This window comes from Rhineura floridana, chromosome 9 (genome assembly GCF_030035675.1).
Source record: "Rhineura floridana isolate rRhiFlo1 chromosome 9, rRhiFlo1.hap2, whole genome shotgun sequence".
NCBI classification, from domain to species: Eukaryota; Metazoa; Chordata; class Lepidosauria; order Squamata; family Rhineuridae; genus Rhineura; species Rhineura floridana.
Window position 1 is genome coordinate 95545105 of NC_084488.1, and position 26614 is coordinate 95571718.

General features: G+C 44.0%; 1 protein-coding gene across 2 annotated transcripts; it reads right to left on the bottom strand.

Annotated features, from left to right (window-relative positions):
* Positions 1–26358, bottom strand: CISD2 (CDGSH iron sulfur domain 2). 2 transcript variants are annotated; one of them, XM_061585524.1, is made up of 4 exons: positions 26033–26358; positions 2709–2923; positions 2400–2496; positions 290–377 (listed from the first exon to the last, which is right to left on the bottom strand). In XM_061585524.1, exons 1-3 carry the CDS (start codon positions 26133–26135, stop codon positions 2425–2427), a joined length of 390 nt encoding a protein of 129 aa, XP_061441508.1. In that variant the 5' UTR covers positions 26136–26358; the 3' UTR covers positions 290–377; positions 2400–2424. The 2 variants fall into 2 exon arrangements, with proteins under 2 accessions (XP_061441507.1, XP_061441508.1); XM_061585523.1 differs by lacking the exon at positions 2400–2496 and having other exon boundaries at positions 1–377; positions 26033–26351.
* Positions 26359–26614: the final 256 nt, after the last annotated feature.

Sequence of the window (26614 nt, forward strand, 5' to 3'; positions counted from 1 at the left end):
TTGTCATATGACTCTTGTCATTTTAAGTTTTATTACAGGCTAAATTGCAACTCTGGGAGCAGTCACCGTGTTATGACAGTAAAAAGAAACTCATTTACACATATGTCTATGGGGCCTTTTCCCCATATGTCAGACATGACTTTTCAGACCATACAAAATGTGTCTAGCAAAGTCTATAAATCTGACCTACAGAGCTATCACATCTCTACAGCAATCATAAGACTGAAAGTACTATCACATATGGGTGTAAGTGGATTTTCTGTCAGTCATGTTTTAGTTAGGGTTTGCTAGACTTCTTTCTTCTTGAGTATTAATGGACCCACATTGTCGCCTGTTGTCTCGTTGTGCTTGTTATGCGAGCCATCACAGACAGGAAACTGAAAAGAAAGAGAGAGAAAAGTAACTGAATTTCCGTACTGACTGTAGGACTGTAATTACGATGAAGAAAAGTTTTACTTGCAGAAGCACAAGTCATTCATAAATAGAATAGAATACAATCTACATAATCAGAATGGGACGGCAACCCACAGCTTAACAAACAAAAGCTGATACCCCAAATGAGACGCTGCATGCCTTAAAATATTATCTGTGCTTGCTCCATCCACAACACTGATTATGAATCATCTAATACAGGGTTAACCAACATGGCACCATCAAGATGTTGTGGACTACAACTCCCATCATCACTGACCACTGATATGCTGACTGATGCTGATCGGAGTTGTAGTCCAAAATATATGGAGGGCACCACATAGCCTACTCCTGATTTAATGTTTCACTTGTAGTCCAAGCTCATAGAAACTTGGAATTCCTGTATTTTCTGGCACTTTAGGGATTTTCTTCAGCAAAAGGCGGGGATTGATTCAGGCTTAAGAGCAACCAATGTAAGTCTCCCCAGAATCTGTTGCAGTTACATCTTCGGACTATGCAGGCGAGAAGCCTTATTATTGAAACTCAGTTGCCTTTACCTTATTGTTTAGCTTTTACTGTTACATTTTTTGATGTTTTTGATGTTTTTGCTTTGTATGTCGCTCAGAGTGGCTGGTTAATCCAGCCAGATGGGTGACTAATAAATCGAATAAATAAATAAATATTCCATAGTCTATTATTCAGCTGTCTGAATTTTTGCCTCTGGCACTATAGTCTTCTCTAGAGGATCATTTCACACTATATTTGCTGCTCCCTCATTATATGGTAGCCTTCCTCCTCTGGGTTATATTCCTGATGTAATAAAATGATCATGCATTATTGTTATTATTAAGTAATACAACAATCTTAACCCCTTTCTGCTGCCAGAGTTCTGTGAAGTGGCAGAGCCGCCATCATAGCTATAGCCTGTCCATGCATGGTAGCAACAATGGAAGGCTGAGCTTGACACTGGCTATAAAACCACTTTGGGACGCAGGAGATCCCGTGCCAGCTCAGCCCTGTCCCTCCTCACCCTCGGAATGCCTTGTTTAGGGGTTACCACTGGCCACTGCTGACAGAGGTACCTCGAGCAGGCCCCCCCACCTGCATGCTGGGCAGGAGGCTGGCAGAAGCGAGTGGAAGGCAGGGCTGTGGAGTCAGTACACCAAACCTTCGACTCCGACTCCTCTATTTTTCTACTGTCCGACTCCGACTCCACCCAAAATTGCTTCCAACTCCACAGCCCTGGAAAGGGCTGTAAATGTCTTTTTAAATTGGAAGCTCTCATAGGAGCATTTTTATCGCTGCCTGAATATGCGCTGATCTTGGCATCATAGCATTTGTCTTCATCTGGGTCCTGTGTCATACACTGACACACAAAATGTTTTCCATCTTGAGTTATGGTGAAATGCTCAACTACAGCTGACTTCATGGGAAGCTTCTTTGACATTTTGAATTTATATTTTAAAAAATTTGTCAATCAAAATTTATTTTGAAGCCGGAGTTGGAGTCGGTACATTTCTACCGACCCAGACTCTGACTCCACCCAAAATTGCTTCCAACTCTGACTCCATGACTCCGACTCCACAGCCCTTGTGGAAGGACCCCTCTGTTCAATCCAAAACCTCTGCAGCATAGCATAAGGGGGGTCTGGATAGCAGCTGAAGTCTCTAGGTGACTTATAATAAAAAAATAATTTAAAATATCATCAGATGCCACCTATAAACAATATGCAAACGATATAAACAATATGCAAGCCATCCACCACAACCAAATTACTAAAAAGCTGTGATCAGCAGGCAGGCAAAATAAGAAAGTGAATTAAAGTGGTTTTGCAAATCATGGTTTGTACCATCTATGGTGTACCATGCTGTCTTAATGGACAAATCATAATTACAGCACAGCATAGCAAACCAGTTTGGCCTAACCATAGCTGAAGCCATAGAAGTCTATGAAATTGACATATTCTATAAAAAAAAATTTGAAGGCACCTTTCCTCATTCCAAGGTTTCAGAATCATCTTGTCAGTGGGGACAGCTTCACAAAATATTTGATGCAGTAATGGAAAAGATTCAAACATGCAGATGTCTATTCACAGGACATAAAAAATGATATGGCAAAATTAATATCAGAAATAATCTCCCAAAAATGGAGAAAATGACAGTCTGTGGGGGAAAACCCATCGCATGGTTATGACAATTAATGGAAGCAAACTGGTCTGTATCATGTAAGGCGAGAATAACAGGAACAAAAAAAAAGAAAGCCTTGAAGCCATACATCAAAGCAATAAAATAACTCACTGTTTTTGAGCGCCAACACCTGCAGTACACTGCCCTAGAGTGACACAGGTCTTCAATGTTGATTTCATTCACTACTTTGGGGTTCTCCTTCTGGATCTTGAGATTAATCAAGTTGTCCTTCTGCTGTTTCTTCTTGTGGAGGAATGGACGAACAGCAAGGTACCCAAGCAGGGCAAGGACACCCAGGAAAGGCAGTAACCGCAGCCATTCTGAAACTGAGCACATACCACACACACATTACAGAAAGGCGTTCACCACCATAGCCAGTGTCCCACATCAGCTGCTAGAAACACAGCCCTTCATTATTTAGTGCTTTCATTCTAAGAACTTACAAATATCATGCAGAGACTGCTGGAAATGGCCCCCACATTCGATTCAACCCATGGCAGACATAAAACGTAGTGCAAGACATCACATCATTCCAGTTTATTTATTTATTAAAAGATTTGCATAGCGCTATTCATAAAAAAATAAAGAGATTTATAACAATCATGCATATATACAACAAGAACCATGTACAAGTTTAAAAGTGGAGATCATTGACTATTACAGAAAGATATTTTCTCTTGCCTGAAGAAGCTTGGTGGCATAGAAAAGTTTTCAGCAGAAGTTTAAAAGTTAAAAAGGAAGGTGCCTGCTGAATCTCTATTGGCAGAGCATACCACAGGGCTGGGCCAATGCCACCAAAGGCATGATTTCTTGTCGCTGTCAAACGAGCCTTGCCAACTCAAGGGACAACCAATGATGCTCCTGCAGATGATCGCAGTGACAGAGTTGGGATATAAGGGTTCAGGTGGTCCCTAAGCTACCTAAAAAAGGTAAAGGTGTCCCCACACTTGTAGTGCGAGTCGTTTCCAACTCTTAGGGTGATGTCTTGCAATGTTTACTAGGCAGACTGTATATATGGGGTGGGATTGCCAGTTCCTTCCCCGACCTTTCTTTACCCACCAGCATATGCCGGGTACTCATTTTACTGACCATGGCTGCATGGAAGGCTGAGTGGACCTCGACCCCTTTTACCGGAGATTCGACTTCCTCCTTCCATTGGAATCGAACTCTGGCCGTGAGCAGAGCTTCAGCTGCGTTACCACCACTTACCACTCTGCGCCACGGAGATCTTTAAGCTACCTAAGTATACCTTATATCTGCACAGAAGTTCCAAGAACTTCTGATGAACTGAGCTTTGAGAATGCAGAATAGGAAGTAGTTAAAGAAGCAGAAGGTTAATTCTACATTGCTATTTATATTGCAAAACTTTATCCTCCACATTCTTGTTTGTACACCTTTTGAGGGATACCATTTGCATGTATATTATACATACATAAGATAAAAGACGGATTGTAATTTATGTGAGCAAATTGGCTCAGGCTGTAATCCCAGACACGCTTACCCAAGGTTTCACTGGACTCAATGGGGCTTATTTTCCAGTAAACGCGTATAAGATTGCACTGTAGGATGCGCAAGATGGCTATGAAACTCCACATTAGTTTGCATTTGTCAGGTTAAAAAGGCATATTAACCAGTTTTATCTTATTTTGCCTTTCAACAACATTCCCTGTTACATTGATTATGGACCAAAGAGGGAGAGGAAAAATAAAAGTATCTTGATTTGTTTTAGAGTCAAAGATGAAAACAGAAAAGGGTAACACGATAAAGCAGAAAGGATTTTGGTGTATTTTTCAAAACCATGGATAGCACAATAGCAAAGCCAAGCATAGAAGGAAATAGATTACTTATTCTACTTCACTTTATAACATACATGTCTCTCTTGAAACCTGGTATGAGAGCATAAATCATCACGAAAGTTTTGCCTAATGACAGATTTATTCTCTTGCTATTCTTTTATTGGCCTCTGAATTGAAAGGCATGCCTTAATGCATGCTGCCTTGTAAAGCAACAAAAATAAAATTTAAAAAGAATCCTATGGCAACTATAGCTATGCCCCCTTCTCTGGAATAAAATTATGAGGGTTTAAATCAGGGGTGGGGAATCTGATGTCCTCCATGATGTTGTTGGACTACAGCTCCCATCAGCCCCAGCCAACATTGCCAAAGGCCAAGGATGATAGGAGTTGTAGTCCAGCAACATCTGGAAGGCCACAGGTCCCCCATCCCTGGTTTAAATCCTTTTTTTCTAATACTGCTGCATCAAGGGGAAAGCAAAAAACATTGAGATTTCTCACAGGAAGATGTAGCAGCGTATGGTTAGTTAACACTATAACACATAGTCATGAAGACCAGCATGAATCCCACTTGTAATACATTCCAGGAATTAGATGGACTTCCTGCTTTGGGAGGGGTTACACTCCCTCTTAAGGAACAGGTTTGTAGTCTGCGAGTACTCCTGGATTCCAAACTGCCACTGGAGTCCCAACGGGCTTCTATGGCTTATGCCCAGCTTTGGCTGGTTTGTCAGCTCCAGCTCTTTCTGGACTAGGGTAGACTGGTGTCTAGTGACCTTTTCACCTGGATTATTGCAGTGTGCTCTCTGTGGGGCTGCTCTTGAATATGGTCCAGAAGCTGCAGATTGTGCAGAATGTGGCTGGAAGTTTGATGAGTGGTCCAGCTCTATGGAACCATATGTTCTGAAAGGGCTCCACTGGCTCCCAGTGAGCTACCAGGCCCAATTCAATGTGTTAGTACTGGTGTACAAAGCGCTAAACAGCTTGGGACCCAAGTACCTAACAGAGCACCTTCCACAGTATCAAACATCTCAGACCCTATGATTGACAGGGGACGCCCTTTTGCTGGTGCTGCCCAGCTGGTGCTGCATCTCTGAGAGAGCCTTCTCGGTGTGGAATGCCCTCCTTGGTAAGCTGCATCTGTCTCCTTTATTATTAACATTTGGGAGAAATTTTAAAACATTCCTGTTCACCCAGGGTTTTGATAGCTGAAATATACTGCTCCTGGTAACCTTGAAATTATTAGCTGTAAGGATTTCCCCCCAGGTCTTTTTAAAATATATATATATATTATGAATTTCTGTTGTTTTTCTCTTTTGTTGTATGCGACCCTGGGAGGAAGGGCAGGACAGAAGTTCAACAGATAAATAACACAACACACCAATCCTTGCACACAACTCTTTGTTTGTAAAATTTAGTTTGCTACATTTATATGCTACCATTTTTCAAGATGGCATATGCTGGGTTCCTGTGCCATCTCCCAGCTAGGCACTGAGCAGAAGGGTACCTCCTGAGCTTCAGACCATGTGTCATTCAACTCTAAAAACTGCAGAACGGAATTCAGTTGCATGGAAGAATCATGTTGTATGTCATTTCCCCCTTCTTGGTTAAATATCCTAAGATAGGCTAGATAAAGCAGGGTGCTATACACTGAGGAGGGAGACCTTCCTCCTCTTAGCCACGCTATATTGTTAGCCTAGGCCCTGGCCTGGGTGAAAGGATATATTTTTACCTTGGGGCAATGGAAATATTAACCACTCTAATTGCTCTGTGCAAATAAGGAGGCGCTTAAAACACAAGAATAAGCCTGAGCAAAAGGGAAAAAAAGTAAACAAGTATCTCTGTTGTTTAAAGAAAAACAACAAAAAGTGATGTCTAAAGCACTGATGTCACTTTTTGTTGTTGTTTTTCTTTAAACAACAGAGATACTTGTTTACCTTTTTTTTTTTTTTTTTGCACTGATGAGAGAGCCAGTGTGGTGTAGTGGTTAAGGTGTTGGACTACGACCTGGGAGACCAGGGTTCAAATCCCCACACAGCCATGAAGCTCACTGGGTGACCTTGGGCCAGTCACTGCCTCTCAGCTTCAGAGGAAGGCAATGGTAAACCCCTTCTGAATACCGCTTACCACAAAAACCTTATTCATAGGGTCGCCATAAATCGGAATGGACTTCAAGGCAGTCCATTTACATTAGAGCACTGATTCCCAAACATTCCCCCCCCCAAGATGGCTTGAAAATGGGTGATGGCCCTTGGTGGAACACTAAACGATTTTTCTGCCTGTTGTAGCAATTATAATGCGTTGTGCTAGATGCTTCAAATGTATTTTCAATTCTATTTTTATTGCTTCTTTCATTTCTTATATTGTATTTCATTGCACTGCCATTTGCACTCCACAGAATTCAAACTGTAATATAATCAAACACAATACAAATACGATGAAAAACCAATATGAATATTTAATGCGGACATGTTGCGGATCACCTGAATGCTGCTCACGGACCACAGTTTGGGAAACAGTGACCTAGAGAACAGCCATTAACTGGGCAAATGAGACCATTCCTTTTCCATCCCTACGCAACTTCATATAAATAAGTAATAATAAAAAAGAAGACCACTGGACACCAGTTAAGTGATCAGAATGTCACATCCACATAATCTGCTCAACAAGATAACAGAGACAATGGAATGAAGACGGACTCCAAAGAAAGACCAGAACTGAGCCAACAAAGCATTAAAGTGGAAAGGCTGTTGAACAATTGCCAATGAGGAAACTTTCAAGTTAAGATCGTATTAACAGCATGGAGGGAATACAGCAAACAAAGAACACCATTATCTAGTAACTGTAAAGTTGCAGACTTGTCCTGGCTAGGTAAGTGAGTGACTGTACTGCAAGTGCCTATAACAGACTTAAAGAAAGCGTTCCTATTTGCAAGTCCAGGTTTTATGCAACTTTGAAACCTACTTTCTGAATTGCATTATTTCCAAAATTAGCAGAGAGAGTGCTTGCTCTTACAACTAGTTAGCTGTGAGTACAATCTCCAAAACCCTTCATCAGAATATGTCCTATGAAATCAGTGACATTACTACAAAGTGGTGTGCACTTTGCAACCTCTGAAAATTGGGATTAGGTGGGGAACAACAAACAAACAATGCCACATCTCTTTCAGTTCGCTGGCATAATGTCAAGGATACATCAAATGGCTCTCACACATCTAAGGCATACACGTGTTTTTAATAATTCTGTTGAGACTGCAATGCTGGTACTCTGTCAACGGAATGTTGTCCTTGGTAAGAGCACTCACTATAGTTGGCCCCACTCGCTAACCCGGAGGTAGCCAGCCTTCCGGATGTTGTTGGACTCCAAATCCCATCAGCTCCAGCTAGTATTGCCAATGGTCAGGGATGATGGGAGACGTAATCCAATATTTGGAGAGCTACCCCTGCCCTAACCCCTAAGTCAAACTTAAGGAGTTAGACACTTCTGTTGTATATTATCCCTGACACAAACTGGTACTTGGTGATAGCATCCACCTTCTGGAATGCCCTCATGAGGTGGAGATGGTATTGACTATTAAACATATCTTAAAGTATGTTTACCAACGCTTTCCTGGATTCTGACTTAATTTTTGTTTGTTGGTTTGTTTTATATGCAGCTCAGTTTTATTGGTGATATACAACTGTGATTTGTTTTTATCTTTTATTGAATGTTGTCATGTTTTTATGTAAGTTCCTTACAGCACCATCTGCAATATTGATGTTGGCTGGATCCAGACTAACACTGCAATCCTGATCATGTGTACTCAGAAGTAAGTCCTACTGAATTCACTGGGCTCCCCCCCCCAGTACATTAGATTGAGATTGCAGCCTTATATTTCTATTATATTTATATAATACTCACACATAAGAGTGTTCTGTTCTCAGATGTGGGGACCAAATTGTTATCACCAATGGGCCCTGTTACAGAATTTCCTAGTTTCGCATGGCTGACTAGCAATAGAGTCAGAGAACGAGTATTGAACTAACAGTCCAATCTTACATCTGTCTACCTGATCAAAAATACGCCCCACTGAGTTCAATAGGGCTTAATCCCAAGTAAACGAGTATTTCCAGATCAGGCAAATCCATTCCCGTGTTCTATTAGCATCTTAAAGTAAATACAGACAATAACATGCCAGGACTGTGGTTTTAATGTTTTATGTTTTCCCAATAAAGTGCCAGAACTTCCAGTACAATTTTCAGAGACAGCTAGATAAGTGTCTCCTACTCAGTCACAGACACTCTGCAGAGAATAGATAAACGCTGTCTTGCTGCAATACCTTCTGTTCTAAATTATACCAGCATAAAAAGCACAGTCATCATGAGATTGTAGTGTATATTTCAGCAAAATTACTGGGGACATCAACAGGGACTGAAAGAAGGAAGACCTCTTAACTAGAATGCAATGCAATGCTGAATTATCAGCTGATTCTCTATTTTCTGTCTTTTTACCTTTTACTATCAAGGGCTCAGCATTTGGGAGAATAAGGTTCTCTTGTGGGAGGTCAAGTGTCTTCTTTTAAAACCCAGCACCAATTTCCAAGCAGTAAAAGAAAGGAGTATGAAACATGATCACAATCAAAACTGGTTTCTCTTGCGAGAGATCCGCAGCCTGTGTCTATGTGAAAAACGGATGCCAAGTACAGGTTTCCAGGCTGTGTTCTACTCACTGCTTCTGGTGTAAACATCAGTGTCAAGGTAACTAAGGCTCCATACACAGGATATTTTATTCCAGAATCTATGGAGTCTGAGTACGTATTTTTTCTACTGCATATTTTTTGCCCTGAAAAGCATTTTTTGAGAAACTGGTTTCATTCCGAAAATAAAAGTTGATTGTGGATTGATTGTGCATTACCCCACATTGTGCCCACTTGAAAACAGATGAAGGTGGCTCCAGCAACGGGTGTCTGTATGTGTATCAAACCTGCCCAATGATGTTGTGGGTGGGCGCATACCAACAAAGCAATCTTAAGCATGTTTACTCAGAGGGAACTCCCTGAAAATAATATCGTTTACTCCCTAAAGTGATTAGAGTTGCCACTTAAGGGTGTAATCCTACACATACTTATTAGGAAGAATGTCCCAGTGAGCACAGTGAAACATTCTAACAAGTAGACATGAGCAGGATTGTGCTGTAAATATCCATCCAGACTTACTTACGCAAAAGAATAATAAAAAAAGTGAACATTTTTTATCAAGGTTGTTCTGGGCTCAAGTCTAATTTTGTCTGAAAGTTCATTCTGGAAGTACATACAGGAGACCTTGAACGTTATTGCATCCCTGAAATCAGCTTGTGTTTAAGAGAGCATTGCAAACATCATAGCATTAGGGACTAATTCTGAATAACAAAGGAGATTCATATTCATTATATTTAAAATAATTTGCCAACTAATCCCCTTCCATGATTGTCAGGTATTTCAAACCCAAACATTCACATATTCAAAGAAGCTAAAGCCTTTCCTTTAAGCTAGGATTGCAGTCAGTAGTCATTATCTTGCCATCCGGCCAAATTCGGGCAACATCCACATTTAAAACATTCTTACACCATTTAAATAGTCGTTGTTTCCCCCAGAATCCTGGGAACTGTAATTGTTAGGAGTGCTGAGAATTGTTAGGCAAGCCCTCAGAACTACTATTCCCAGCACCCTTAAACTACAGTTCTCGGGATTCTTTGGGGGAACCCATGACTGTGAAAATGGTATGAGTGCTTTAATTGGATGCTGTGGATGTGACCTCAGACACAAGTTTCAGCAGCTTAAAAGGACACCACCCCATATCTGTTACCCAAAATCTACTCTCTTTCAGAGTCTGTCTTAGCTAAACTGACATCCACTATTTAACCAGTTCATAAGCATGAAATTTAGCTGTTCCTTCTCCTGAATTATAATAGATAAGTAGGAGCAGAAAGAATGATTACAGCTTGATCCTCTGAGATGGTACACTGGCAAGTGCATAAGACTGAGCACAAGCACTTGAGGAACCCAGTACACTGAGTAAGTGCAGCATGGTGGATTCAGATGATGGAGACTGGAACCACTGTTGCCAGAGGTGGTACACCAGTGACATGCAAAGTTGCTGCGTTACACAGAAATGAGAGGAGAGGGAGGATGGCAAGGCTGAACTGGAGACAATGCATACTCCACCCTAAGGCTGTTTGGGGCATTACATCAGTATAACCTTATGCACATGAAATATTGCAGTGTTAGGCCTCATGAGGCACCATGCGAGTCATGGGTGAAGTACGTACGTGTGAACGGATTGCATGTGCCACTGTCCTGTTTAAACATTTTTGTCATATGTGCAAGGCTATACTTGTGCGACATTAGCATTCCAATGGCATGTCTAACTAGCAGAAATGAATGCTGCATATATGCAGCCAGCACATGTAGTAAACATATTTAAATTAGATAGAAGCCACGGGGAACTCTTACATTGACGTCTAAGTGCATCTGAGGGGATTGCAGCCCACAAACTATAGTAACCATGTTAGCCTTTTAAGGTGCCACAAGACACATGGTTGGTTTTGCTGCAAGAGACTAACATGGGCAGCTACCCCCCTGGAAATTGCTTTACTTGTAGTTCACATCATGTCTAAATCATCTTTCAGTCACAGTAGGGCAGGCTTATCTTTTACAGACTACCTGTGCAGCTGTTTCTGCTCAAGCCACTCTCTGCATCACCATGTTATCCATAAGGTTGGCGCTGGCCAGGACACCTCTAGACACAGAATGGAGCTAGCTAGCGTTTTCTTCCTTGCGCTGCTGAGATATGGAATGTGGGACAGCTATCCAGCTATTGTTCTTGGAAAAGAGGGTAAAACTGAAATAATTCAGAGCCAAAGTACATAGTTCTACTGAGCACAGGGGTACCACCTGTTATGTAAATTTGTATGTTAGCAGAGATTGTCAACGGTCTGAGATGTGTGGGTGCCAGTGTGTGCGTTTACCTAATTAGCAGGCTTTTACTCTGCATTAGGATCACTAAGACTTAAGACTTAGTAAAATAATAATAATAATAATAATAAAATTTTATTTCTAAGCCGCCTATCTGGCCGAATTAACGGCCACTCTAGGCAGCGTACATAAAATTAAAATACAACATATAAGTACAAATATAACATCAGTCTCTAATTAATCTACCCCCCTACATCTTTACAGACTAAAACCAGATTACCCAGGAGTCCCATAGGCTCGCCTAAACAGCCAAGTTTTCAATCCTCGGCGGAAACCTACCAAGGAAGGGGCATGGCGAAGGTCATATGGTAGAGAATTCCAAAGGGTGGGAGCCACAATCGAAAATGCCCTCTCTCTGGTCCGCACCAGCCTAGCTGTTTTAACTGGTGGGACCGAGAGAAGGTCTTGGGAGGCTGATCTCGTCAGGCGGCATATTTGGTGATGCTGGAGGCGCTCCTCTAGATAAACTGGACCGAAACCGTGTAGGGCTTTAAAGGTTAACACCAACACCTTGAATTGGGCCCGGTAAACAACTGGTAGTCAGTGTAGATCTTCTAATACTGGAGTGATATGATCACGGCGGCGGGTGTTCTTAATCAACCGTGCCGCCGCATTCTGTACCAGCTGTAATTTCCGGACCGTCTTCAAGGGTAACCCAACGTAGAGCGCATTACAGTAGTCTAAGCGAGAGGAGACCAGGGCATGTACCACCCGTGGGAGCAGATGGACAGGAAGGTAGGGTAGCAGCCTCTGTATCAGATGTAATTGATACCAAGCTGTCCGGCTCACTGCTGATACCTGAGCCTCCATGGACAGCTGGGAGTCAAGAATGACCCCGAGGCTGCGAACCTGGTCCTTCAGGGGCAATCTTACCCCATTCAACACCAGGTCAATATCTCCTAACCTTCTCTTGTCTCCCACAAGCAGTACCTCAGTCTTGTCGGGGTTCAGTTTCAGCCTATTATCTCCCATCCATTCACTTACGGACTCCAGGCACTTGGAAATAGTATCCACAGCCAACTCTGGTGAGGACTTAAATTAGAGATAGAGCTGAGTGTCATCCGCATATTGGTGACACTGCAGCCCAAATCTCCTGATGATGGCCCCCAGCGGCTTTACATAGATGTTAAATAGCATGGGAGAGAGGATAGAACCCTGTGGCACACCACAATTGAGAGGCCAAGGGTCTGAAACCTCCTCTCCCAATGCCACTCATTGGTGCCTGTCTGAGAGATAGGAACAGAACCACCGTAAAACCGTGCCCCCTATTCCTATTCCCTCCAGGAGATCCAAGAGGATACCATGATCAATGGTATCGAAGGCCGCTGAGAGATCCAGGAGGACAAGGAATGAATGTTCTCCCCTATCCAACGCCCTCCTCAAATCATCCACCAGAGCGACCAAGGCTGTTTCAGTGCCATGTCCAGTCCTGAAGCCCGATTGGAATGGATCTAAATAATCTGCTTCCTCCAAGTGTGTCTGTAACTGTTCGGGCACCACTCGCTCGATCACCTTGCCCAAAAATGGTAGATTGGAGACTGGGCGAAAGTTGTTCAACTCATGGGGATCCAAGGAGGACTTTTTCAAGATGGGCTTTATTACCGCCTCCTTGAGGGCTGATGGCAGTGCAGCCTCTTCCAAGGAAGCATTTACCACTGCCTTGATCCCTTCGCTCAGTCTCTCTTTGCAGCCCACAATGAGCCACGTGGGGCAAGGATCAAACAGACAGGTGGTCAGCCTCACAGTAGAGAGCACCTTGTCCACTTCCTCAGAGGGAAGAGGCTGAAACCGATCCCACCGGACCGGAATGCAACTGGCCATCTCTGGCCCACTTCCTGTGACCACGGTGTACGGAATCATGCTCTTCAGGCGCTCAATTTTATCAGCAAAGTGTTTGGCAAATGCGTCACAGGAGGCTTTAGAATGCTCCATGGGTTCCTGCGCAACTGGACCGACCAGGCTTCGGACCACTTGGAACAACCTCCTGGGACAACACTCTGCGGATGCAATAGAGGCAGCAAAGAAACCCCTCTTTGCTGCCTTTGTTGCCACTTGGTAGGCAGCTATTGCTGCTCTAACCAGTGTCCAATCGTCTTCGGAGTGAGATTTCCGCCACCGGCACTCTAGTCGTCTCACCTCCTGCCTCAGACCCCGTAAGCGTGGTGTATACCAGGGTGCAATCTGAGTTCTATTCAGGGGGAGAGGATGTTTCGGAGCCACTTGGTCTATTGCCCCAGTAATCTTCCTATTCCACTCTGCCACCAGGGTTTCGACCGGGCAACCTTCTGACGGCTCCAAATCTCCCAGCGCATTCAGGAATCCCTTTGGCTCCATCAGGCGTCTGGGACGGACCATCCTAATAGGTCCCTTTCCCCTGCGGAGGGTGTGCGGCAATGAGAGGTCCATGTTCACCAAATAGTGATCTGACCATGACACGGGGTTCAAAGAAACAGCCCCCATTTTCAGAGCACTTCCTTCCCCTCCCGAGACAAATACAAGGTCAAGAGCATGACCAGCTACATGGGTGGGCCCACAATTACTAAGGTGCAGTTCCCAGGAAGTCATGGTTTCCATGAAATCCCGAGGAGCTCCTATGAGAGCTGCCTCGGCATGCAGATTAAAGTCCCCCAAAACCAAAAGGTTGGGGGAGAGAACACGCACGCCCGAGACAACCTCGAACACCTCGGTCAGGGAGTCAGCTGTGCAGCGGGGTGGGCAGTACACAAGCAGAATCCCTAAACTGCCCTTAGGGCCCAACCTCCAGTACATGCAGTCAACAAACTTGGTCTCGTGGAGAGGGAGTCTGGCAAAACTCAAGGACCCTCAATAGATAACTGCCACTCCCCCTCCCCGCCTACCAATCCTCGGCTGCTGCGCGTACTGGAAACCGGCTGGACACATGGCCTCAAGCACAGGAGCTGAGGCCTCATCCAGCCAGGTTTCCGTAATACACAACAGGTCTGCGTTCTCATCCACGATCATGTCATGGATGAGCGATGTTTTCTGTACCACAGACCTGGCGTTACACAACAGCAGTCGAAGGTTGGATGGAGTCGTACATCCCCCAGTTATCTTCTGGTGGTGAGCCGGCCCGGAACAGGGGATGGATATTATGCATCTATCCCTTGTTCCCCTAAACTGGCCTGGCCTGCTCCTCACACCCCTCCAGCATCTGCCGCCTAGCCTCTTAATATCGTGGCTTCCCACCCTCCCCGCAGGAACTCTCTCTGATATGCACATGTCCCCCTCTCACCTGGGACTCGAGCAAAAATCCCCCACCCCCAGACAAGTCCACATAAAGTTGTCAAAGTGCTTCGTTGTCCTCCTCCCTTCACAAATCCTGTTCTTCCGGAGCGGCCGTGTTGATGGTACTCTCTCTCCTCCTCTCTTCTGTGTCTAAGTCACAAGGGACAGGCAGGCAGCGCCCTAACCCACTGCTCCACATCTTCAACCAGCCAACTCCCACACTCCAGAGACACCTTCCAGTGGCGACAACAAGGTCACAGCGCCAGCCGGCGATGGAGAATGCCAGCGGCCACCGAAGGGCCAGGGCGCCCGCCGAGCCAACGCCCCCCAATCCCCCTCGTTAGCACAGGCCGCATCCAAATTCCGGCCATTCTCTGCCGGACCGCGCCCAAACTCTGGCCGCTCCGCGCCGAGGGAGGGAAGGCAGGCCATGTCCAGTCTCTGATCGCTCTCTGCGGCGCTCTGTCGCCGCCGCCGGGCCGCGCTCAAACTGCGGCCACTCTCTAGCCGCCGCCGGGCCCACTGCTCTCCATGGCCTCTCCCCACCTGGCCGCTCTCGGCGGCGCTCTCTCGCGCACACAAGCACTCTCCAAGCACACAGTAAACCACTGTGTAGATGAGCCCTTAGGCTGCAGTCCTAATGCATACTTCTGAGTTAGGGCTAAAGCTTTACCCAAACAAAACATAGGATAAGCTGTCTTCAACATGTGCCCTGCACTTGACTACATTCCCAATATGGTTGAGCCCACCTTAGCTATGGAGACTTTGTTTGCTTTGGGGGTGCCTGATGCCAACATTGTTTTTCTAGCAGAGGTCTTATGCATTTAGCAGCTGCAATAAAAGGCCGGAATTCAGCAGGTGAAGCTTATATCATTCCATCTTGAGGCCAGGAAAAAGCTACTTTATTTACAGAAATACATAGTGGATAGGAAAGGCACACCTAGTTCTAACTAAGTTGGAGGAGCAACGGCCACGTTTGGGAGTTGCCCTCATGGCTCAGGAGGGAGACAGCAGAGACAAAGGTGTTTCCTCTCTCTTGAAGAAGAGAAGAAAAGGAAAGGGCGGAAGGAGGAGGGGCAGATAAGCTTCCCTAAGCATATCAGTCTAATGACGGAGGAAGTCAGTCAGAGCATCACAGGTAAAGGTAGTCAAGCCTAGCCATCTGGAGGACCCTAACTCTATCTCTCTTCTGGAACACATACAAAAGAACAAAACAGGAGTTGCTTTTGCCCCACTTCCAACACCCCTTCTTAACGACTGTTTGGTTCAGCCCACGAGGTTCATCTTGTCTTGCAGCTTGCAATGTCTGACTTTGCCCAACGCCTTCGTGAGAGCGTCTGCAGTCATGTCTTCTGTTGGACAATATGCCATCTTGAGTAGTCCTCTGCGGTAGGTATTTCTAATGAAATGGTGCTTCACGTCTATGTGCTTGGTTCGTGAACTCATCCCTTCTAACTCCATGAGTGTGATGTATCCTTGGTTGTCCTCATGCATCACAACAGGCCCAGGTATAGAAATGCCCAAGTCTTTAAACAGTTCAAGTAGCCTTTGCATATCCCACGGTTTGGGATCTCGAGTAGCTGCTAGCTTCAGTTTCATGATTGTAGTGCCCTTTAGATTTCTTGCCTCTCTCTTTATTGCTTCCCAGTCCTTCTTGGTTGGCGAGCTGCTTTTTCAGCACAGGTATCCCACTTCTCCCACCATATCTGGCCTGGTAACAGTACTGATATACAGACATTTTCTGATGGCTTGTCTTGAATCTGTCAACATTTCCTTTAGCATCTGGCTTTTTCTTGACTTTCTTCTTGTAGCCTACAGTTTTCCTTTCTTGAGGAAGCTTGGTCAGTGTCCAAGTTTTACTTTTGTGTAGAGCTTCCAGCTCTTCCTTGGCTGCCTGCCTCCACCTCTCAGCTTCAGCTTTGGGTAAGGCTTCAATCTCTTTCTAGGTCTCTGGCTCTGGAAGTTCATCTCTCATAAGGTAAACAAGTCTCTCTGGCGGTACACCTCTATTGGTGCATTTAGAGTGTCTGGGTGCTGGTGCTTCAGCTGCCCCTTCTGGCTCTGATGCCTCTTCTGACTCAGATGCCTCAACTTCCTCTGCTGGTGTATTATTATCATACCTTCTGTGGTGGAAGAATAACTCAGCTTCTTCTTCCATTTTGCTGTCATCTGTTTGGTGTGGCGCCCCTTCTGGTCGGTGTGTGCACTTTCCTTCATCAAAGTGGACAGCTCTGTACACTCCAACTTTGCCAGTTTGGGGATCTATATCCCTTCTGCATTGAAGAATGTATATTACTTCCTTGGCAGCGTTGTCAAGGTTTGACCTCTTGTTTCGGGATGTGCACAAAGGCCTTGCACCTGAATACACAAAGGTGAGACACACTTGGTGTCCTATCATGCCATAGTTCAAATGGTGTTTTGTTGGTTGCAGATGCAGGAAGTCGGTTCTGCAGGCAGGTGGCAGTAACCGCTGCTTCTCCCCAGTACTTCTGTGGTAACTGTGCATCTTCCAACAAGGAACGAATCATCTGTCCACGGGTCCTGTTCATTCGTTCCATGACCCCGTTCTGTTCTGGACTGTAACCAACTGTAGTCTGGTGCTCTATGCCCTCCTCACGGAGAAAGTCTTGCATAGACCTGGACACATATTCTCCTCCATTGTCAGATCTTATGATCTGTGGCTTTCTGCCAAATTTGTTGGACACAATCCTGACATAGTCCTTCAATTTTTTAAGTACTTGACTTTTCTCTTTTAGCAGGTACATTGTAGTATACCTCGAGTAGTCATCTATAAAAGTCAGCATGTAAAAATTTCCATCCTGGGATGGCACTTTCATTGGCCCACAAAGATCAGTGTGAATTAATTCTAGAGGCTTTTTGGTTTTCCTCTCACTTTTCTTAGGAAATTTTGGTTTCACACTCTGTGTCTTTATACAGCACTTGTATCTTTCTGTGCATTTGCATTGTCCCATTTTAATGCCTCTAGCCAAATTCTCTTTCTCTATAGCACTTACACTGGCTAAGCTGGCATGTTCCAGACTTCTATGCCAAATATTCAAACATTCAGAATCACAGCTTTCTTTGGCTGTATTTGCATGCATAGTTTCAAGATATTCTAAATGTAAAAGTCCATTTTTCAATTTCTCAGTGCAACATATTCCTCCTTCATCTAGAACATGGCAAAATTCTCCACTCATATAAAGTTCACCCCCCAATTCCATTATCTTAGTAGCACTTATAAAGTTGTCTTTGAAATCTGGAACATATAGGCAGTTTTTAAGTTCAAGCTGTCTTTCGCCTTCTGGCATTTTGCAACGCAGTTGGACTGTGCCTATTGCTTGAGAGTGGAACACATCTCCAGAAGTGGTTGACACCGTCTGTGTGTCGTTTTTAAAATACTTAATTTTTTATCTTTTATTAGGTGGGCTGTACTGCCTGAATCAATTAAAAAACTGAAATAAGCAGAAATTTCACTTTTGCATGCTTACGTCTCCAGGATGCTGTAGCAGTTTCACCCTCTGTCAAGGGTTCAGGATTGGTCAGGATTTCATACAGATCCTCTTCTTCCAGGAGTGCAGTCATTCGAAGATTCCAAAACGCATAATTGTCCTTCTCCAGCCTCAGGACGCTTGTCTTAAGTGTTGATTCTTCAGCCATCCTTTCCTATCTTTTGTCTGCTTTTCTTTCTCTAACTTAAAGTCTCCTTTAAAAGTCTCCTTTTGTTGATCTCTTTGTAAATCACACACAGCATTTAGCCTTTTTAGCTTTTAAGCACAATTTGCAATTCAACTTAGTTTACTGGGTCCATAGCCCTTTGTTATGTAAATTTGTATAAATGTTAGCAGAGATTGTCAACAGTCTGAGATGCCAGTGTCTGCGTTTACCTAAGTAGCAGGGTTTTACTCTGCATTAGGCTCACTGAGACTTAAGACTTAGTAAAATAAGAAAAAGCTACTTTATTTATAGAAATACATAGCAGATAGGAAAGGCATACCTAGTTCTAACTAACTAAGTTGGAGGCACAACACCAAAGTTTGGGAGTTGCCCTCATGGCTCAGGAGGGAGACAGCAGAGACAAAGGTGTCTCCTCTCTCTTGGACAGTTGAAGAAGAAAAGGAAAGGGCGGAAGAAGGAGGGGCAGATAAGCTTCCCTAAGCATATTAGTCTAATGACAGAAGGAAGTCAATCAGGGCATCACAGGTAAAGGTAGTCAAGCCTAGCCATCTGGAGGACCCTAACTCTATCTCCCTTCTGGAACATAAACAAAAGAACAAAACAGGAGTTGCTCTTGCCCCACTTCCAACACCACCAATAATGAGTTCTGAGAAGGTTGATCAGAGGCATTCTTATTAAGACTGTTAACTAAGACTAGGTGCTTAGATCATATTATGCCAACTTCTTCATCAGCTGCACCAGCTCCAAGTCTGTTGTGGGCCCAATTTAAAGTGCTTATCTTAACCTTTAAAGCTTTATCTGAAAGATCACCAAGGGTGGTATTCCATGCTAGTCCTACTCAGAGTAGACCTGTTGAATTTAATGGACATGACTAACTTAGGGTCATTAATTTCAGTGGACCTACTCTGAGTAGAACTTAATTGAACTACTTTCAAAGTGACCTGCCTGGACCCAAGATCCTGTTCAGAGATTGTACCCTATGAGTCCCTGCAAACTGAAGGGTGCCTACTTCAGAGAAGGCCTTCTCAGCAGTGGCACCCTGACTATGGAATACTCTCCCTAGAGCAGCTCATCCATTGCCTTTTTATAGTCTGTTCAGCTCCACAGGAAGTCCTTTTCATTCTCCCAGGTTCTTGAAATCTGATGGTTATCACACTGCCTGCCTAGAAAGTTTTATGCTGACATTTTGAGTAATATTTTAACATGGTATATTATTAACAATAAATAATAATATCATGACTTGCCACATTAGAGGCCTAAGCCTCAGCATCAAAAACAGGGGCCACAAATTTAATTCTTTTTTTTTGTAATACAGGAGTAGTAACAGCAAACAGAATTCAAAGGAAAGCTTGAAACTTATAGATGGAGGCTTCAACCTTTAAAACATGGATCGGTTTAGTCACTTCGCCTAAAATAACATGCTTCAGTAAACTTAGTAGTGAAGCTACTGAAGAAAACAAGATTTAAAAATGGCTTTAAGAAAAATAAATCTAATCTCAGAAGACTTACAGCCAGTGGGTTAGATGCAAATAGAGTTGCATTTAGTTGCCGCTGCAATCAATTGAACTGAAAACAAAGCATTGCTACCATTCAGTGGAAGCTGTGCAACTAACTCAGGCTGCAATCTTCACTCCACTTACCTGACAGTAAGCCCCATTGAATTCAACAGGACTTACTTCTGGGCAGACATAATTAGGATTGTGCTATTAGCCTGGATCTAGCCACTATACATACTGCAGAATGAGGTGGTTAAAACTGTGGCCCACACCACTTCAAACTGCAGATGGGAGTGGTCATATTTTTGAATGCTCCCCAATATAGAAAACTAACACACAGAGGGAGAAAGATTTCCTGTCTTCCTTAACTTTAGTTGACATGCAGGCAGGAATTTATGTGTAGGAGCATTTAAAATATGACCCTCCCACACACACCCCTTTAGTTTGAAGTAGTCCAGTCCAGTAAAGTCCACCACTTTAGTCTACCATCTAATTCTGTGTAATGAGTAGGTTATATATTAGACAGGCATCATCTCTGTTTCTTTTCGGTGCCCATTGAAAACCTTCCTCTTTCAACAAGCCTTTTAAGTTGAGACCTTATCCCAGTCTGTGTCTGTGTCGGAATTGCTTTTTAATATCTTTTTAAACCTTCTTTTTTTAAAAAAATGTTTTTAACCTTTTTTTTAAGATGTCTTCAAAGCTTTTTAAAACATGTTCTTAAAGTTGTTTTGCTTTAATGTATTTTAAAGTCTGTTTTTATGTTTTAAAGTGTTTTTGGTGCTTTTGTTTGCCGCCCTGGGCTCCTGCTGGGAGGAAGGGCAGGGTATAAATCAAATAATAATAATAAAATAAAATCTCAGCTACGGCTGAAGGGAGATGAAGCAGGGCAAGGCCGGGTTTCTACAGTGGGTCCGCTATCATGCACTCTCTTGTCTACCATTCCACTTCCTCCCTGCCACAAGCTGTCTAGGAACTCTTTCCACCTGGGTAGCAACACCTCCACAACTAATGCCATCACTGCTGGGGAGCACATGAAGCCACCTTATACTAAGGTCCATCTAGGTCAGTGTTGTCTACACTGACTGGCAGCAGCTCTCTAAGATTTCAGGCAGGGAGTCTCTCCCAACCCTATCTGGAGATGCCAGGGATTGAGCAGGTGCTTTACCACTGAGCCAAGACCCTTCTTGGACCAGAATGAGCCGAGGCTTGCCAGCTACAATGAAGAGAAGACTGAGCAGTGGCAGCCACCATCACCGCTTGCACGCCTTCCTGTTCTCTCCCACAGGACAGATCTGCCAGGTCCTTGTGTGTGGGAGGACCAGCAAGTCCTGTGAAATGGAATGGAACAAGGGAGAGGCAAAGCAGCCCCTCGGGAGCCCACGTGGAGGCTTTGAGGGCATTGGCCCAGTCGCCCACACAATTGGACAGATCCTCTCCTGGCACTGCTGGGGTGACTCCAGGGCTGAGTATTGGTCTCATAGTTGGGGCATGTGTTGTGGCACTGTTCGGGTGACAGAGCAGATGTCATCCCTATCCCCACAGCCAACAGGGTCCAACAGTATGGACAGTACTGAGCTGGATGGACAAATGGCCTGACTCCACATAAGGCAGCTTCCCATGTTCCCTTGCTTGCGGTTGAGCTCAGGCTGCTCTCTAATGATGCCAACCACCAATGCCAAGCCTGAAACAGGGGTCAGGTCAAGAAGGGAAACAGTGCTCAGGTTGTTAGAGAAGAGCAAATGGGGCAACAGAGAAGAACAGATCCATCTGAAGATACTCCCCCCCACACTCCCTGTTAATTTGCTAATTCATTCATATAGCAGCATCTATGGGTTATCTTTCTTTATTCAATTCATCTAGACACCCATCAATAAATATTCCCTGGACAGTGTACAACCAAATATTAAAAATGCAATATACAACAATGATTAAAAAATTGACAATCAATAAAAGACAGCAAAAACGTCCTTACACAAGTACATGGCATTTCACAAAGAACAGGTAAGAGCTTTACAAGCTGACAAATGATATTGCAGGAGTGACTCTGCAGCTAAAGTCAGGGCAGGCAGGCAAAACAACACCCCCTGTTTACTTAAGGTCTCTCCCCCCCACCCTTGAAGCCTTCAATTTGCGCCTAGCCGGATGAACTGGTTTTTAACCCCATTAGCCATGTACAGCCTGCACTGCTATTCCGCTCATGCAAGCTGAAGCCTATTTATCTTCCAGAACCTTTAGATTTATTAGCCAGTTCAACCTGCAAATTGTTCATAGCTGGAGGGAACATGAAAAAAATCACAGATAACAGAAACTGCTGTGTCGGTTTAGAACAGCTGCTCTGACTTATAAATACACCAGCTTTGTAGGGGAATTTTAGCAAGCAAAACGCCTAAAAGATACCACCACAATTTTAGGTGGTCGAATTCACTTTTCTAATGCTGTATCGCTATGCCTGGAGGTGAGGCATAGAGAACAGTGACAAGAAACATATGTAGCAACAGAGAGGACAAGGCATTTGCTTTCCTCTTCCAAGGGAGAAATACACTAAGTTTTAAAAAAATTTACTGGAGTGACTACGGCTGCAATCCAATAAATGTCTACTCAGAAGTAAGCTCCACTGGATTCAGTAGGACTTACTTCCAGGTAAGTGTGGATTGGATTGTAGCCTAATTATTTTAAAACTGTTGTGAACTTTTGAACCCCGTGACTTCTCCTCAAAGCACAGGCCTCTGAAGGTGGGGAGGAGAGACAGAGAGTGCTGTTAAATGACATGGGGAGCTGTCCATTACTGAAACAAACCACTGATCTATTTGGCCCACCACTAGATATTCCGTCCTTATACTCCGACTGGTAGCAGTGCTCAAAAACACACAAGGTCTTTCCCAGTCCTGCATTCCGAAATCCTTCACTGGGGATGCCAGAGATTGCACATGGAAAGCTTGCACTCTGCTAATGAGCTATGGCTCTGCCAGGTGGGTGGATGAAAAGCGTAATTTTATCCTTTTCCAGAGTAGCAACTTTGCAGCAACCACCACCAAGAGTCTTGTGGCACCTTAAAGACTAGCAGATTTATTGTGGCATAAGCTTTTGTGGAGTAGTTTATTTATTTAGAAAAGTTATAAGCCACTTTCTCAAAAATGTTTTCCAAGCGATGCGTAAGTCCAATTATACATGAAACATGACAAAAATACACAAACCAATTAAGAACAAATATGCTTAAAGCCATAATTAAAAAACAAAGATAAAATCTATAAAACAAATGTAAGGCTGCAATCCAACACACTTACCTGTGAGTAAATCCCATTGAACCTAATGGAGCTTACTTCTGAGTAGATATGTATTGGATTGCACTGCCTATCATGTGTCTGGACAGAAATGACAGAAAACTTTTCAGAAGGTGTCTAAAACAGTATAGTGAAGGCAGGGAGCTCCAGAACACAAGTGCTGCCTCACTAAAGGAATGACTTCATCGGTAAAGTGGACTGTAGTCCATGAAAGTTATGCCATAATAAATTTGTTAGTCTTTCAGCTGTCACAAGACACTTTGTTGTATAGGCTCACTTCCTTTACCCTTGTCACCCATTACTTAAGTCCACTTTATGTGACAATTCCTCATGTACATGCTTGCTGCATCTACACGTTTTGTGGCTTTGGGGAACACACTCATCCAGCAAAATACAGGTAGTAATTTTTCCTGTAGTTTCCTTGTAGGAAAATCATAAAAAACACTAAGGCTCTTCAGCCAACTCACTAAAAATTACAGCACACATACAGGATAAGTGAATCAGGAAACATTACTATTACTATTATTATTATTTAATTCATTACTCACCCTTCACCCTGACGGATGGCCTGGTATCCATATCTACTGATCAGTATTGACAATCATTTATATGCATTAAAAACACTACTCCATATATAACATAAGTATGCAGTGAAAGGGCAAAAGACATATTACTGCAAGAATTCCATTACCTGCACTAAAAAGACAGCTCTACCAAGTGTCTCCTGCTCCTGACCTTTTTCTGTCCAGCTGGTCATTATAATAATTATATTTAACTTTAAGAATTCACGTCTGAGTTTTTTGTCTTTTTCCTCTTCCCCTCTTCCTTTCGTTTTGTGTTGTTTAGTGTGTAAACGGGAAGGAATGAGCTACCTTCTTTTAATTGGTTGTATAAAAGCTGCTCTGGAAGCCTTTGTAGAATAGATTATAGGATAACTAACCTCCATTAAATAATTTTAAAAAGGCTTCCCTTGCAAATCATATGAAAGTCATACACACAAAAGAACAAAAGAATCTGCTGGATCAGGCCTGTGGCCCATCAAGTGCAGGATCCTGTTCTCACAGTGGCCAGCCAGATGCCTATGGGAAGCCTGCAAGCAGGCCCTGAACATAACAGCGCTCTCTTCTCCTGTGGTTTCCAGCAACTGGAATTCAGAAGCATACTATCTCCAGTAGCTACAGAAGGTGTAGCAAGTGAACTGCACGTTATTAATCTCGAAATATTCATACACACCCACATATCAGGCTTTCAGCTACTCAGACTTACTGTTTAATTAGCCCAATTTTGCTAATAAGCACACATTGGAAGGGTGAATTTTAACTCCAGGGTTATGAGCACAATACAATTGTTAAAAGTTCAATGGGTTATTATTTTGAATTAAATGATATTATATATGCACACTATGGGCATTTTCATACAGGATATGAAAGCTATAATGTGAAGCATTTGTCCCACACTGTCCTATACAGAGTTAAATAAGTCTAGGCCCACTGAAATCAATTTGCTTAGGTGTGCCTAACTTTGCATAGGATTGCAGCCTTAGGAGCAAGTTACTTTATTGTTATTTATTTCACACATTTATATATCAGCTTTTTATTTTATAAATTAAAATTTAATTATTATTTATTTCTGACATTTGCATACCAGCTTTCTTCCAAGGAGCTCAAGGTTGTGTACATGGTTGTTCCTTCCCCATTTTATACTCGCAACAACCCTATAAGGTAGGTTAGGATGAGAGGCAGTGACTGGTCCAAAGTCACCTAGTGTGCTTCATGGGTCAGTGGGGATTCAAACTTTGATCTCCCAGGTCATAGTCTGACACTCTAACCATTACACCACACTGCCCATACCTTTTATGTTAAACAATCCTTTTGTGCATGTATTACTATGTTAACTAAACTAATGTGAATTAGACATAGGTCTCTTGTGTGTGTGGGGTCTATCCTCCAACAGAGAGTGAAAAGTCCCCCCCCCCTTAAGCTAGAAAGCCTGAGGTGTTAAGAGAACAAAAAAACAAGGAGGCAGGGAAGCCCACAGGGCTAGCCCATTTTGCTGCCTGAGGTAAAGGACAAGATGCCCTTCCCATTTCATATACAGAAGTCAGTCAGAATGGCAGCTGAATCTTCAACACTGGTGACAGCATCCTCCATTTCATCTGAGGGCAGCCGGCTAGTTTACGGGGTACAGGATGGGCCCTGTGGCACACACAATTGTATCCTACAACATCTCATCACCGCCACCAATTCCCTCCCCCCAAAGCAGGGTGTGTGTGTGCCTCACTCTGGCTTAATGGAAGAGTGGCACCGGAAACCTGATCAGAAAGATACCGTTTACTCTGAATCCAGTATCCATCGTGTCATTTCTCATGAAACGCTTTCCCCCAAAACCAGCTTCGGTCTGCATTGAGAAAAAAAGAACGTCTTGCCTATGCTTTAAGGCGGGAATGTTTACACAGCCTATAGCTTGGAAGAATGAGGAAAGAGAACGGCTTTGAAGTAGGTCGATTGGGGGTAAGATGAATGGGCGAAATGTACGTCTGTGATTAACAGCACTGACCTACCGCTCTTTCCTGGAAGTAAGGCCCCTTGTGTCCAATAGGGCTTTACTTCCAGGGGTGCTTTTGGAGCACTGGGATCTGGAGTCGGAAAAAGCTGAAAACATAAAAGGAGTTTTACAGCGCGATCTGGAACGTGTCTACTCAGAAGTAAGTCCCAAGGATGCCGGCGGGACTTGACTCCAGACAAATGTGCAAAGTTTTGCAGACTCCCACCTGAGGCTTCGGAAAGGCTGTTTAAAGAAAAGGGGGGGGAGATGAGGATAATGAAAACTGCGTCCCCCCCCCCGGAGGATGAGGAAGGATTCACTTACTGCTCCACACTGGGAAAAGCAGAAAGCGTCTCCGGCATATCCTCACTCTCCTTTTCCTCCCCTCCCCAACAATCCTGCCCCCTAACCTGTTAGCCTGAGAAATCCGCCGATGCTCTCTGGCAGCGGAAGGCGCTTGAGGTAGGCGGGTAGCTGGACTTTAACGATGCGGGCCAAGCTATGCAACACCATGGCGGTCCTGGGGCTGCGCTGGCGCTGGGGATACGAAGCAAAGGGGGAAGGGAGTTAAGGAAAGGGGAGAGGCCCCTGCTCGGCTACCTCCCGCTCCCGCTGGTCACTTTGCATGCCAGGTTTCGACTTTGCCCTTCTTCCCAGGCAAGAGTCCTTTCTTGCTACTGAGCATGCGCTCACATGGCGATGCTGCTGCTAAACCCAGGGCGGACCGGAAAAAGAAAGAAGAGGAGGAGGAGGAGGAAGAGAGGAGGTTGGGGCTGGCTTAAGTCCGGCCTCCTAACTCTCAAAGTGGGGTGGTGTTTGGCTTCTCAGACGCTCGCCAGAGCACGGGGAAAGGGCTACCGTGGAGCGAACAGTGCCCTTCTTCAGCATCCTCTTGCAATCGGATGCAAGCTCCAAATCAGAGAGAGAGAAAGGGCGGGACAGTAGCTTTTAAATTCTCTTATGATAGCATATGTTTCGAAGAAAGCATAGGT